The sequence below is a fragment of the Serinus canaria genome, chromosome 15 (genome assembly GCF_022539315.1).
Source record: "Serinus canaria isolate serCan28SL12 chromosome 15, serCan2020, whole genome shotgun sequence".
In the NCBI taxonomy this organism is placed as follows: Eukaryota; Metazoa; Chordata; class Aves; order Passeriformes; family Fringillidae; genus Serinus; species Serinus canaria.
Window position 1 is genome coordinate 3848246 of NC_066329.1, and position 12337 is coordinate 3860582.

At 45.8% G+C, this 12337-nt stretch overlaps 1 protein-coding gene across 2 annotated transcripts in view; it reads right to left on the reverse strand.

Annotated features, from left to right (window-relative positions):
* The window catches only part of BICDL1 (BICD family like cargo adaptor 1), a 59732-nt gene that overhangs the window by 44450 nt on the left and 2945 nt on the right, over nt 1–12337 (reverse strand). For both annotated transcript variants that reach the window (XM_050980438.1, XM_050980439.1), the window contains exon 2: nt 10120–10335. In XM_050980438.1, coding sequence (XP_050836395.1) covers nt 10120–10335 — 216 coding nt within the window. The remainder of the gene's footprint in view (nt 1–10119; nt 10336–12337) is intronic.

Below are 12337 nucleotides of genomic sequence, written 5' to 3' on the forward strand. Positions count from 1 at the left end.
GGCTTCTAAACATAAATCTGTTGAAAGTATGACTCCCACAAAATCTGAGTCTATTCAAGCATTTTGAATAATGACCACTTTACATTTCTTTTTACTCTTTCATTACTTTATGTCCACATAGAGTTAAAATGCAAGTCAGTTCCAAAGCCTTTGAGATCACACCTTTCTGTGAGTATTCCCTCAGGTTTCTCTGTCTCATTCTTTAGTATTCAGGAATAGCAAGAAAACATGACCTGATGTTAGTCAAACTCTTGCATGCATAAAAGGGAAACCTCAGAAGGTCTCTTTCAGACTTAACTTTGCCTGGTTCTTCTCATATCAGTGCAGAAATTGGCCAGCCCTCCCTGACTGGTGTCTGCTTGGCCACTTCCCAAAAGTTGCCTTTGATGGAGACCTTGTAGAGTTTCTGGGCCATCTCTTCTACTGAGCCAAACTTACAGCTGTTTTGGGTTTTTTTTTTAATATCAGTCTAATTTTTATTCTGCAATTTATACACATGGCCATTCATGTAAGGGACATGGAGAATAAAGAATGCTTATACTTGGTCAAGGAGTAATGTCTGAGCACTAGCTTTACCCTGTCATGCTGTCAGTGTGGGACACAGAGCACTAAATTCCTATTCCACATCTTAAAAACAAAGAACAAGCCCCACCCCAGTTCATCCCCATTCTCTAAGATCAAGAGAAAAGCTCAAACTCTTGAGTTCTCTCTCTGAGTGGAGAAGAGATTTTTCATTCATCTTTGTTTATTGGTTTACATTGAAAAGTCTGTCAGTGCCTCAGTTTCCTGGTGTTTCAATAAAGTTTATGCCAATCACTTGCTAACCAAGAAAAGAAACAATGGAGAGCTCTTTAGGTACTTCTCCAAAAGGTATTTCTCTTGAAATGTGAGGGTGTTTTTGTCCTGAAACACTTAATCTGTAAAAGCAATTAGGACTATGGATCTCTTCTATAAATATAGACCCTTCCCTCCAGCAAGTCTTGAGATTTGTACCTGTCTAATGGTCCTGGTGTGAGTGACAAATCTGCTGCTCTACACCTGAATTGTAGAAGACTTCCATTTTCCTGGATTTGAGTTTGTAGGCAGCCAAGTACAATGGTGCTTTGTTCAACTAGTAACCAGGAACAGCTCAGGCTAAATAGTTGCCAAATGGAACAGCTTTCTAAGAGCACCCCTGTCACTCCAAAACTGTGCCAAGTCTGGAAGTGGATTTAGGAACAGACTTTAAAGGATGTAGAGAACAAAGCAATCACAAGGTTAAATTTTGTTATCTCGGTGCACTGAAGTGGAAAGGACCTGAAGAATTCCATTTAAAGGGCAAATCCAGGGAGCTGGATGCTTTAGTTACCCAAACATCAGCAGGTCATGTACCTGCTCTGTGAAAGCTCTGCATCTATGACACATCTGCATTACTGTGCTAACCTTGGTAGAGTCATAACCCAACTGAAACTATCCAAGCAATCCTTCCTTTCAAAAATGTTCTTTCCATGCTTCAACATTAGAACCTTCCAGGCAAGAATAGCTAGGAGAGGGAGAGAACAGTTAATGGAATTGTTCCCAACACTTCTGACCTCAGCAGTCCCCCCTCAAACACTGACAGGAATCCCATCCGTGACAGAAATCTGCTGCACCTCTTGGCACCTACAGAACTGAGCCTCTGCAGAAGGATAACTTCTGAGGTTGTGAGGCCAGCCTGTATCTCCTCCAAATTAAATGCTTCCTTGGCCTGCTTATAAGCAGCCTTTTACTCCAGCTGCTCTGACATGCAGGTCCCTTGACATATGTCAGTTGTTTTCTGTTGTACTCTTGCCCCTGGATACTGTTGTGTCCCTGTCTGAGGTGGCATTTCCCATCCCTGTGGTGGTGCTGCCAAGCATGAGCCAGCCCTGTATTGCATTGTGGCCACCAGAAGTCAACAAGAGTGTCTTGCTGATCCTGTATCTCTGCTCAAAATAAACTGGGTTGTGCTAAATGCCATTCTAAACAAAATGTTGGTTAAGCTCTTGGCTGTTTTGCAAGAGGCCTCTGATTTCATGGGTACTCAATACAGCTGGCAAAACCCTCTCAGTGTAGAAGAGACTTCCCTCTTGAGCTATTGTCTACTAAATTGCATTTAGAAATAGCAAGCCTGCTTGAAAAAAGAAGACTTTCATCATAAGATGCGCAAACTTTATAACCCTGAATGGGTCTTTAAAGATCAAATGCTTTTAATTGGTTTTTTCTTATGTAGCTATTTGCAAAGCTTTCAATCATGTTTGTCTCTGGTTCTAGCTAGTAATGCAGTGGCTGGATACATACACCTTCTGTGTCCTACTTTCTAGAATCTCCTGGAAGAAGTGTTTACAGCAAGTGTGAATAAGCAGAAATATTTTGAAAAAAATTTTTCTGCCCATGTGTTCCAACCTCTGAGCTACTGCATAATAAAACAATTCCAATAAACAACCTGGATGTAAACAGAAGAGCCACTCAAAATTTTTAGTGCAGTGCAAGAGGGCAGGAAAGGACTCATTCAGAATTTTATCTTCTTACTCCAGGACAAGTTCAGCTTCACTTTTATGTTGGATTCTGGCTTTCAGATGTTCACAGATTAGTGCTGCTGCTGATGTCTCAAGACAGAAGCCTTGCATGAACTTTTGAAATCTCTTCTGGGACCACTTGCCAGAGGAGAAAGCTGGGCTATGAGCTGGGCTCAGCTGAAGTGCAGGGAAGAACAGTGTGTGGCTGACTACCAGGGGCTTTACACCTACATGTATTACACTCATTCCTGCAGATGTGCTGCCCAGTGAAAGGGGGGGTGGTGGGACAGGAGGTGATGTCTCCTGGGGCAGCCTCTGCTGCCTCATCCAGGCACAACTGATCGGAGGGTTGGAGATGACCGGTGAACAGCCTGCAGGCTCAGTGGCTGGGGCAGACAATAATTTTTCTGGTGCCACATCCCGAGCTGGACTCCCGGGAGATGCTCTGGGCCAAGCCCCGGCAGGGTCACTGTGTGGACTCACTGATCTGCTCTCCAGGGACTCTTTCACTATTTTCACCCAGCATATAAAATGTTAGCCTGTCCCAGCAGGCTCGGGAGCTCATCGTGGGTGGTATAGACAACAGGCTGCTTCTGGCTGGTACAGCTCCAGCGCGTTTTTGGGGGGAAAACTGCCGTGAGCAGAGGAGAAAAGGTGGGGAGGGGCCCGCGGGGGATGCAGAGGCGACGCGGGAACACGTCCCAGCAGCGAGCCGAGCCCACGGGGGTGGCAGACAGGCCGCGGCCACCGCCCGCCCGCCTCGGACGTCACAAGTGCGTCTCCCTGCGTGTCCCTGACTGTCGTGGCATTACAGGCAGAGAAATCACACACGGTTGCCACGGCAACATCACCAGCCGGGACACACCGTGCTGTCATCCAGCAACCAGCAAGGGGTCCCCGGGGACGGAGGGGATGCTCTGCTGCCCCAGAGGAGGATGAGGGTCCCCGGGGACGGAGGGGATGCTCTGCTGCCCCAGAGGAGGATGAGGGTCCCCGGGGACGGAGGGGATGCTCTGCTGCCCCAGAGGAGGATGAGGGTCCCCGGGGACAGAGGGGATGCTCTGCTGCCCCAGAGGAGGATGAGGGTCCTCGGGGACAAAGGGGATGCTCTGCTGCCCCAGAGGAGGATGAGGGTCCCACCCAGCCCCTGGGACCCAGGGATGCCATCCTTTTGCCCAAGAGCTGCGATTTGTGTAGTTCCACTGCCTCAGCAATAACATTTTTTTTCTTTTCTAAATATAATTTAGTCCTTTTCCTAGGGAGGGCTTTGCTATTCATGAGCCCCTGATTTATTCCATGCACAGCTTTCATAGAAGGATGAAATGTTAAGGGATTGAAATGGACCTTACAGATCATCTAGTCCCAATTCCCTCTGCCACAGGCAGGGAATTTTCCCACTAGACCAGGCTGTTCCAAGCCCTGTCCAACCTGGTTTTGAACATTGCCAGGGTTGGGACAGCCACAACCACCCCGGGCAACCTGCTCCAGTGTCTCAGCACCCTCACAGGAGAGAATTTCTTTCTAATACTTAACCTAAATTTCCCTTCTTTTAATTTGTCCCCATTCCCCTTGTCCTATCACTACAGCCCATTCTCTTTCTGCCCATTCTGTAAGTGCTCATCGGCCAAAGGACTCAAGGGTAAAAATCTTCCATGAAATTAGTGTGTGCAAAATCCTTGAGCAAATTCTGTAGGGGTGCTCCCCCTCATGTTTGCTGAAATTACTCTGCCACTTCCTGTATTTATTCCTTGATGTCTGGACGGCCCTGTTCCTGTTGGGTCCCAAAGCTCTGTGTGTCCTAAAATGGGGTTAATGGTGCTGCAGGCTTGGACTGACTCTCAGCAGAGGGCTGAGCCTCTCTCCTTGCTCTCCCAGAAGGATAAGTGCCACTCAGCAGTGACCTCAAGGTGTTTCTCCATTACCTTCTAGGGCACTGAATCATTTCATTGAAGGACTCTGCAGGTGAAAACACGCAGCTGCAGTCACGTCCTCTGTTCACAGCTTCAGCATGGAAAGCCTCAGCACTCCAGGCCTGATGTGGCATGAAGCTGAATTATTAACAAGTGCTCTCTGCTAGAGGAGAAGCAACTGGAGAGAAGGAGCCTTTCTCATTAGTATTCCCTGGGTGATCAGGGATCTGGCTATGTGGCGTAAGGATCTGCTGATGCTCCAGGGGGGAAGGGAGCTGGGGAATGAGGTTACTGGGAGCTTCACTGGAATCACTGTTTGGCTCTGTCTGGTGCTGGTGTCTGTTTCCTCTCACCTCAGCAGGTGTGACACAAGTGCTCAAGGGCTGTCTGCCTTCCCTCAAGGAATGAGCAGCCCCACCAAAGCTGCCATGACAAGTAGGTCCTTCAGCCTCTTCAACAGGAAGCAGTGCTGCCTTTTCTCCTGCAATCTCCCCTTCCATTGAATTTGGACTGCTCAGTGGTGATCCAGGTGAAGATCTGCTACTCAGGACTCTGTGCTTGAGGAGTTCCTTCTAATAAGCTACTCACTAAATAGGTTCAGTAAACACTTTGAAAAGCAAAAACTGGAGAGCTTTTATGAAAAAGAATTCAGTGTAGTGGTTGATCTGTACCTTGAAATGTAGGGATAGTAAAAGCAACTCTTCTTTAGCCCAGGTTCACTCAGGATCTTTGTCAGGTTAAAAATAAACCCCCTGAAGCAAGACTTAAATTCAGCCTTACTTGCCTCTGGGCTAAGGATGGAGCTCTCATTAGACCCTGCTGGGCTATTGGAGACAACTTAATAAACAAGACATAAGGAGGCTTTGCATTAAGCACCTGTATAGATAAAATAAGGAATTAAAGACATAATTCATAGTACAATTGCTACAAATGTCTGGCATGGCAAAAGCAGTGCATCTTGCCCAGCACACTTCTTCCAATAACTTTCCTTTTCAGTGAATAATCTGAATTTCTTAAAACTAACATTCCTCCTATGCTGACAGACCCAGCAACCAACCATTCAGAAAAATTTCTTCAAATAAATAACTGACAACAGACCTGCCTCTCCCGTGTGTTCTTGACTATAAAAGGATGTATTTAAAATACAAGTAATTTGGAAAGGAGAATACATTATGGTTAGCCTGTTCTTAAATAAAAACCTGTTTCTTTCAAAGCAAAGCTAGGCAGTGCCTGCCAGTTCTCTAACATCCTGCATGTTAGAGCATGAAGTGAGAAACTTCAACTGAAATATTACTGAAAGGAGGGTTTTGTGGTTAGTAAATAATACCTCCTTTGGAGAATTGTGGGCTGGCTGCTCCTGTTCTTGCTGTAGCAGAGGGATTGACTGAAACACCTCATTCTTTATAGCAGCATTCTTTGCTGGCTCTAGATGCTGAGTGAATCTAAGGAGTTGGTGATTGAGGGCCCCTCTGAGGGATGCCACAGCAGCCCAGCGTTCCCCTCTAAACACAAGGAGCTGTTTCAGCAGTGCAAGATGACACTCTGCCACTGCCCCGGGAAACAGATTTGCATTGCAAAAACTACCTGAGCCTGACATTGTGAAATCGCTCCCCGGTGCTCCATGAGCCATAAAAGAAGCCCAGCCGAACTGGGCAGGATGAGCCTCGCCCAAGCTACACGCAGCAAACAGCTCCAGGAGCCAGAGCTGGGGAGCAGGAAATGTGTGGGAAGCCATCTGGTGAAGGCACTCAGAAACAGCGTGGAAGTCTTTTTTCATTCACTTCCTGACAAAGTAGTAATATGTTACCTCATTATAGGAAGATGACTGCTTGTTATTATTATTTGTATTAGTAAATCCTAGAAGCCCAAAGGTGGGGACAGGACTCTTGCTGTGCTACCTGCTATGGGCACATGTAAAAGGAGACCTTTCCCTATATACACTCCTCCATAAAAGGACAGAAGGCATAGGACTGTGGTTTCTGTGTTTTTCTTTTTTCTTTTTCTTTTTTTATCCTTGTGGGGAACTGAAACAGATGGGAGAGACTGAAGGAGCTGGAAACAGAACATGTAATAATTCCCAAGCCTCGACTTTCTCAGCAGAACTGTTCTTTGCCTCATACTTTAGCTCTGAGCAGTTCTGGTGAGTGGTTTGTACCCTGGCACACTGCTCATGAGGAGCTCCACAGCTCTCCTTGGTAAACTTGGCATTTAGCTTGGTGTGGACACACTGCTGAGAGCTCCTGCACCCTTTGCTGTGCTGAGGCAGGGGGAGGGAAATCAAAGCAATGTGCAGAAGGGATTTTCATCATCATGTAGCAAATTAAAAAATACTGTTAGGTCTTAAACTTGCTCTTTGGCATTTCAATCATGTCTTTCATTATGTGCTTGCAATCCAGCCAACCAAATTTTCCCCATGGTTTAATGCTGCTTTAACCTCAGGCAGTAACTTTGTTCTGCTAAAAGCAGAGAACCAAAGGCTGTATTTCAAGAGAAGGCAAAGTTCCTTATAGCCTACTTACTATTATTAGATATTTAAAGTTCTCCTATATCACCACCTCATTGGAAGACCTCAAACCTTTTTAAGGACCTTATTTTAGCCTTTTGGTGACTGAGGCAAGGGGCTAATTTTTAGATACTGGAACAGACTTAAAATTCCTATCCTTGAGTTTTCCTTATCAGTCTTTGCTAGAACTGATGATGAATTTTTTCAGTCCCAGGCATTAATTGCAAGGCAGAGCTTGCAATTCCAGGTCCCCTTGCTGTCCTTGTGTGGGTGTGTGTGCTTGGTTGGTTGGCATTAGTGCCAGGTTTAGACAAAGTGAGTATGTGTTGGCTTTTCATCTCTGGGGAAGGCAGAGTTTAAAAAATGTCCTAAGGACTAATTAGTTGGTGAAAGTATGGCAGCAGCAGGAAGGAGGAGGGGCAGGATGGAGGAGATGGTGGCTGCTGCCCTGCTTTGAGATAAAAGAGGCTGAAGCCCAGGGAATCCAGAAGAAACAAGCAGGACCATGTGGGCTGGCAGCTCCTGAGGCTGACTGTCATTCAACACACAAAGCCTAGCACCAAGGGGACACCTTCTCCAGGAGTGAGATGATCAAGTGTTGTTAAGTGGGGCCACGAGGTGTTAATTGCTAAAAACTTTAGAAATTCAAATTTGAGGAGCTTCTAGTGTAGAATGACTCTACCAGAAAGAAGCCTGTCTTTGTGTCCTGTGAGTGAAGCAGGATATAGAGTGTTGGATGGGGCAGACTTGAGGCTCTGAATAAGACTTTCATCACCTTATCCCAGACTTCTCATAACCCTCTGCTCCCAAACAACCCATGGTGACACAAATGCAGAACCAGGAACACAAGGAGGAAACCAGCAACACCTTAAACGTCACAGAAGCTGTTACAGCACTTCTTTGTGGGGCTTTTCCTCCCCAGTGCTCAGTTCATGATCCCAGGAGAGACTCCAGCCTATGGCAAGCACATCCATGCAACTCTTATTTGTCCTTTTTATTAATTGGAAGCCTAAGTGGTAACAGGAGCCAGAACTGCATGGGTGCAGGGTTCAGGCAGTGCCACTGCCTCAGGGACTACATGTGTAACCTCTTCAGAATAAGAGACCAGACACATGAGACTGCAAATACACTATGGAGCAGCAAATATGGAATATTAAGCAGCCAGGAATCAAGTGCTAATATAATGCTGAGATTTTAAAAAGCATCAGCTAAAGCCCTGAGAATGCCAACACATTGTTCCCTACTCTCTTTCCATTTGTCCAGGTTTTCCTGACTGTGGGAAGACTGTTTACACCCTTGCTATACCCACTGCTGTATTTGAGTCACTGGCAAGTTTTGGCCAGGTGACAAACTCAATGAGCACTGAATCGTGCCTCGGCAAACATCAGCTCTGCTCTATCAGAGCTTATCTGCATTGGAGAAAAACTGTCCTCCAAGCTGGGAGCAGGGCTGGGCTGGAATGGGAAGGGCAGCAGCAATGCTCAGCATTTTTGAATGTGGCAGTTCTGAAGTGGGTCAATGAAGACCATTTCTGGCACTAATAGGGAGTTAAGGGAATAAAACCCATGCTTGGACACCACATGCTGGTAAACTTGGTGGTTCCTCTGACAAGGCTTTGTGGAGTGGCTCTCTGAGAGACAGTGACTGTGAGAGACTCCTGTAGCACAAGTATCATGTGAGGATAATCCCATCTGGTTTAAAAGCCCCAAAAAAGCTGGTTTGTCTCTCCTACCTTCTAGTCTGTTCTTCCAGTTTATGCTTATGCTGGGACAATAACAAATCTTACACTCCCCAGCCAGTGACAGAAATCATACATAAACAGAAGGAGCCAAGTTCTTAGCCCTGTATAACACAGGGTTTGTGCAATCTTGGATGGAAACCCTCATCCATGGTATATGTGGAATACGCTCTGTCCAGAGAAAAGGCAGAAGAACTGAAGCTCACTTGGGACATACTGCTTTAAAAACATGGAGAAACTTAGCAGCATTCCTGAGCTAAGGAAGATCAGGTCTTTTTGGAGCTTTTTTTTCTTTTTTTTTTAAGTTAGTTAACCAAATTAGAATAAGTGACTTTTTTAAACCTTGACAAGAAAATCTACAGTGGAATGAGGAATGATTTCCTCAAGTGTCAGTACAGAACGTCATACCCAACACTACCTCCTTTCACCTCCAGAGGCACAGGACAACTGCATACACAGCTTGAGTGAAGACCTGTGGCCCTCTTCAGAGCCCCCTATCCTAGTGTTGTGGTCAAGGTGTCCATCCTCCCATAGGCAAAATCCCTGTGTCAGCCCCAGAGACTCAGCTCTGACAGAATTTAGTCTGAGAGATGTTCTTAGAGCATGAGGTGGGCCTCTTCAGCTTGAATCTCTGTGTGTGTTTTTGTCCTATGCTATTTCGGGAATAAGCAACTGATAACAAGCAAATGCTTTCATCTGCTGGAGTAAATGTGTTCTCAAGCATTAAAATTGTGGTTTGTACTAACTTTCCAGTGGGGAGGAAAAAAATCAAGGCTGTTAATTCCAGAAGACAGGTTAACTTCTGTGGGAAGGAGGCAGAAACTGCTAAGTCTTTTGCTGTCAGACAGAAACTCATGCTGCAAGTATTCAGTCAATTAGGCTGATTTGTAGCAGCCTCACTATAAATCCTCTTTCATTCAGAGGCAAGTTAAGCTCTTTGATGAAACATGGCATTCCAAGGAATTTCAGTAGGTTCTCACACATCTAACCATGGCAAAGTTATCTGTAGTGACACACCATCTGAGAATGACATGGTATGTTCAATTCTACAACATTAGGGCCAATGTATCTCAAAAAAGGGAGGCCTGCAAAAAGCCTTTCACCCCACTGTTGCAGATTAGCCTTCTTCTTGCATGCTACATTTGTTCAGCCTATTAGTAAATTAGAAACAGATTTTCTAAATCAGTTCTAGATACAAAAACAGTTGAGAGAGACAACTATGCAGTAAATGACCACTCAACCCAGAAACACAACTATTTTGCCAAAGAAATGCATCACTCCTTACAGGTGTAAAATCACTTTAAAGGCAGCATATCTTATCTGTGTAACACCAGAGGCAGAACCCTTTGTTTCCCTGGAAGCTGAAGCTTTCCCAGTCCTTTGCCCCAGAGGGGGATGACAGCAGAGCTGTGACCCTGTCCCATGCCCAGCTGTGCCACCCAGCTGACTCACCCTGCTGAGCTGGTCCAGGAGTCTTTGGTTCTGCTCGGAGAGTTCCTGGACAGCGCGTGTCTTCTCGCGGTCAGCCTCGCGCAGGTGGACCTGCTGCTTCTCCAGCTCGTCCTGCAGCTGCTTCACGTCGCTCTCCAGCTCCGACACCCTTCCTTCCCACTCTCCCTCCTTGTTCTCAAATCGCCGCCGCAGCTCGTGCTTCTCTTGCTCCAAGTGCTACACGATGGGGGAGAAGAGGTTAGGAAGGGAGGGACAAAAGGTCAATGTCTCCTTTTCCTGCTCTATGCTAGGGCTAAAACCTCGTGCAGGAAAGAGGATGGTGCTAGAGCGTGACAGCGCCATGGAGATGACAATTCCACATCAGGGCAGGTCACTGGCACTAAAGGCATTTTCCATTTCCAGCAATTGGCCTGTCCTTGGCCACTGGAGTTCAGCACATTGAATTTTTACTGAAATAACTGCCAAAAGAGTGAAGTAGGTTGCATGTCAATAGGCGAGATATATAGGTCAGACAGAGCAATTGATTTAGCAGAGCCCAGCTTAACTCCGAAGCAGTATTTCAGTGGTCAGTGGTATAATTTTTTTAAAATTTCAAAATACACAAATTGTATACCCTTACTGCTGGTGAGAAACGTAGATGAGGCATCCTTGTTGTCATATGGGTCTCATGAACAACAGTTGAATCATCTATCCACTTGCTCCTTCTATTCCTGACCTAATTAGTTGTCTGAGAGTTTGATAGAGCACAGTAACTCCATTGTTTGATGCAGCCTGCTCTGGAATGGCAATGGATGCAATGAACTGGTTGCTATAGACATTATGTACGTCCATGTTCTGGGTTCAGGTTTCTTAGAAACCACACTCAGTTCTGGAGACTCTGCTCTGCCTTGGATTGGCTGGAAAATGAGGGACAGCACAAATCTGGTGAAACTTTTGCATGTTTTATAGGCACAGTTAAATGAGGGCTTGATTGAAACAGAGCTGCAAATCAGGTCAAAGCAGATTTATGTTGTGCCCATTTGAAAGAATCCCTGCTCCAAAACCCTGAGCTTGAATTTCCCTTGGTGGCTGAAGACACACATTTACTTTCAGAACAGTCATAGATTGGGGACATGGGCACGTCCCAGGATTAGCAGGGAAACCTGAAAAATGGGAGTCCTCTCCTTGCTGGTTGTCCTCTGATCCCCAGAATAATCTCCTGCCACTCTCTATCAGATTCCCCAGTCTTTAAGGAACATGTCTTAGAAAAGAACAGAAACCCACTGGGCCAAACACTGGTAGCACCCGCCTATTTCTCCCAGGTGAATTGTTCCCTAGTGAACAATTCCCATGGCACTTCTGATAGGAGGGAAAAATAAACCCGCTAGGTGGAAAAGAAAATTGCACTGCATTTATGTGAAGTGGCTTTTTATTGCTTGTTAGAAACACAGGCTGTGAGGGGGCTGTTTCCCCTGGGTGCCTATTGCTGATGACACACAGCCTCCCTGGCAGGGTCCCTGTCACCTTCCCGAGCAGGTCTGAATGTCAAAACCCTCCAGTACCTCTGCAGCTTCTGGCCTGTGTATTGCTAATCTTCCACCTTTTTTTGCTCTGCCACACAGATGGCCATGTTTTCTCTTTCTTCACCTGATGCCCAAATCCTTTCCTATGCTCCTTCCAGCTCAGTGTAGCAGCATGTTGCTTGTGCCCTTCAAATCCTTCTGCAAATTCCAGTCTTTCATGAAAAACCCTTAAATATGAGGGAAAGTTGATTAAAAACAATGGCCCATAGTAGGGGATTTCCCCATGTTTCAGACACTAAAAGAATGAGCATCTTTGCAAATGAGAGCTAAGCAGTAATAGAAATATTAGTGCAATGGTAGGCATGAGATCCCAGCACCTGGCCCACGACAACCATTGCAAAGAAATCTTGTTTGTAGTCCAAGTGTGGCTGGAGCAGCCTCAATTTCACTTTCAGCGGCACACTGAAAATTCTCTTTTATAGCTCTGCCTCTTTCACTGCTAGGCAACGTTTAGAAAGATCCAGGGCCTTCTCTAAATGGAAAGTGGAACTTCAGCCTGCTGAGAAGCAGCACTGCAGCTGAAGTGCCCCAGACACCCAAATGTGATTTAGAAGCCACTGATAAGCCTTGTCAATCATTTAAAAAGCACTTCAGTTTTACACTGCAAAAGAAAATTGCCACTACACAGAGCCCCAATAAATGGCTATCACAAAGAC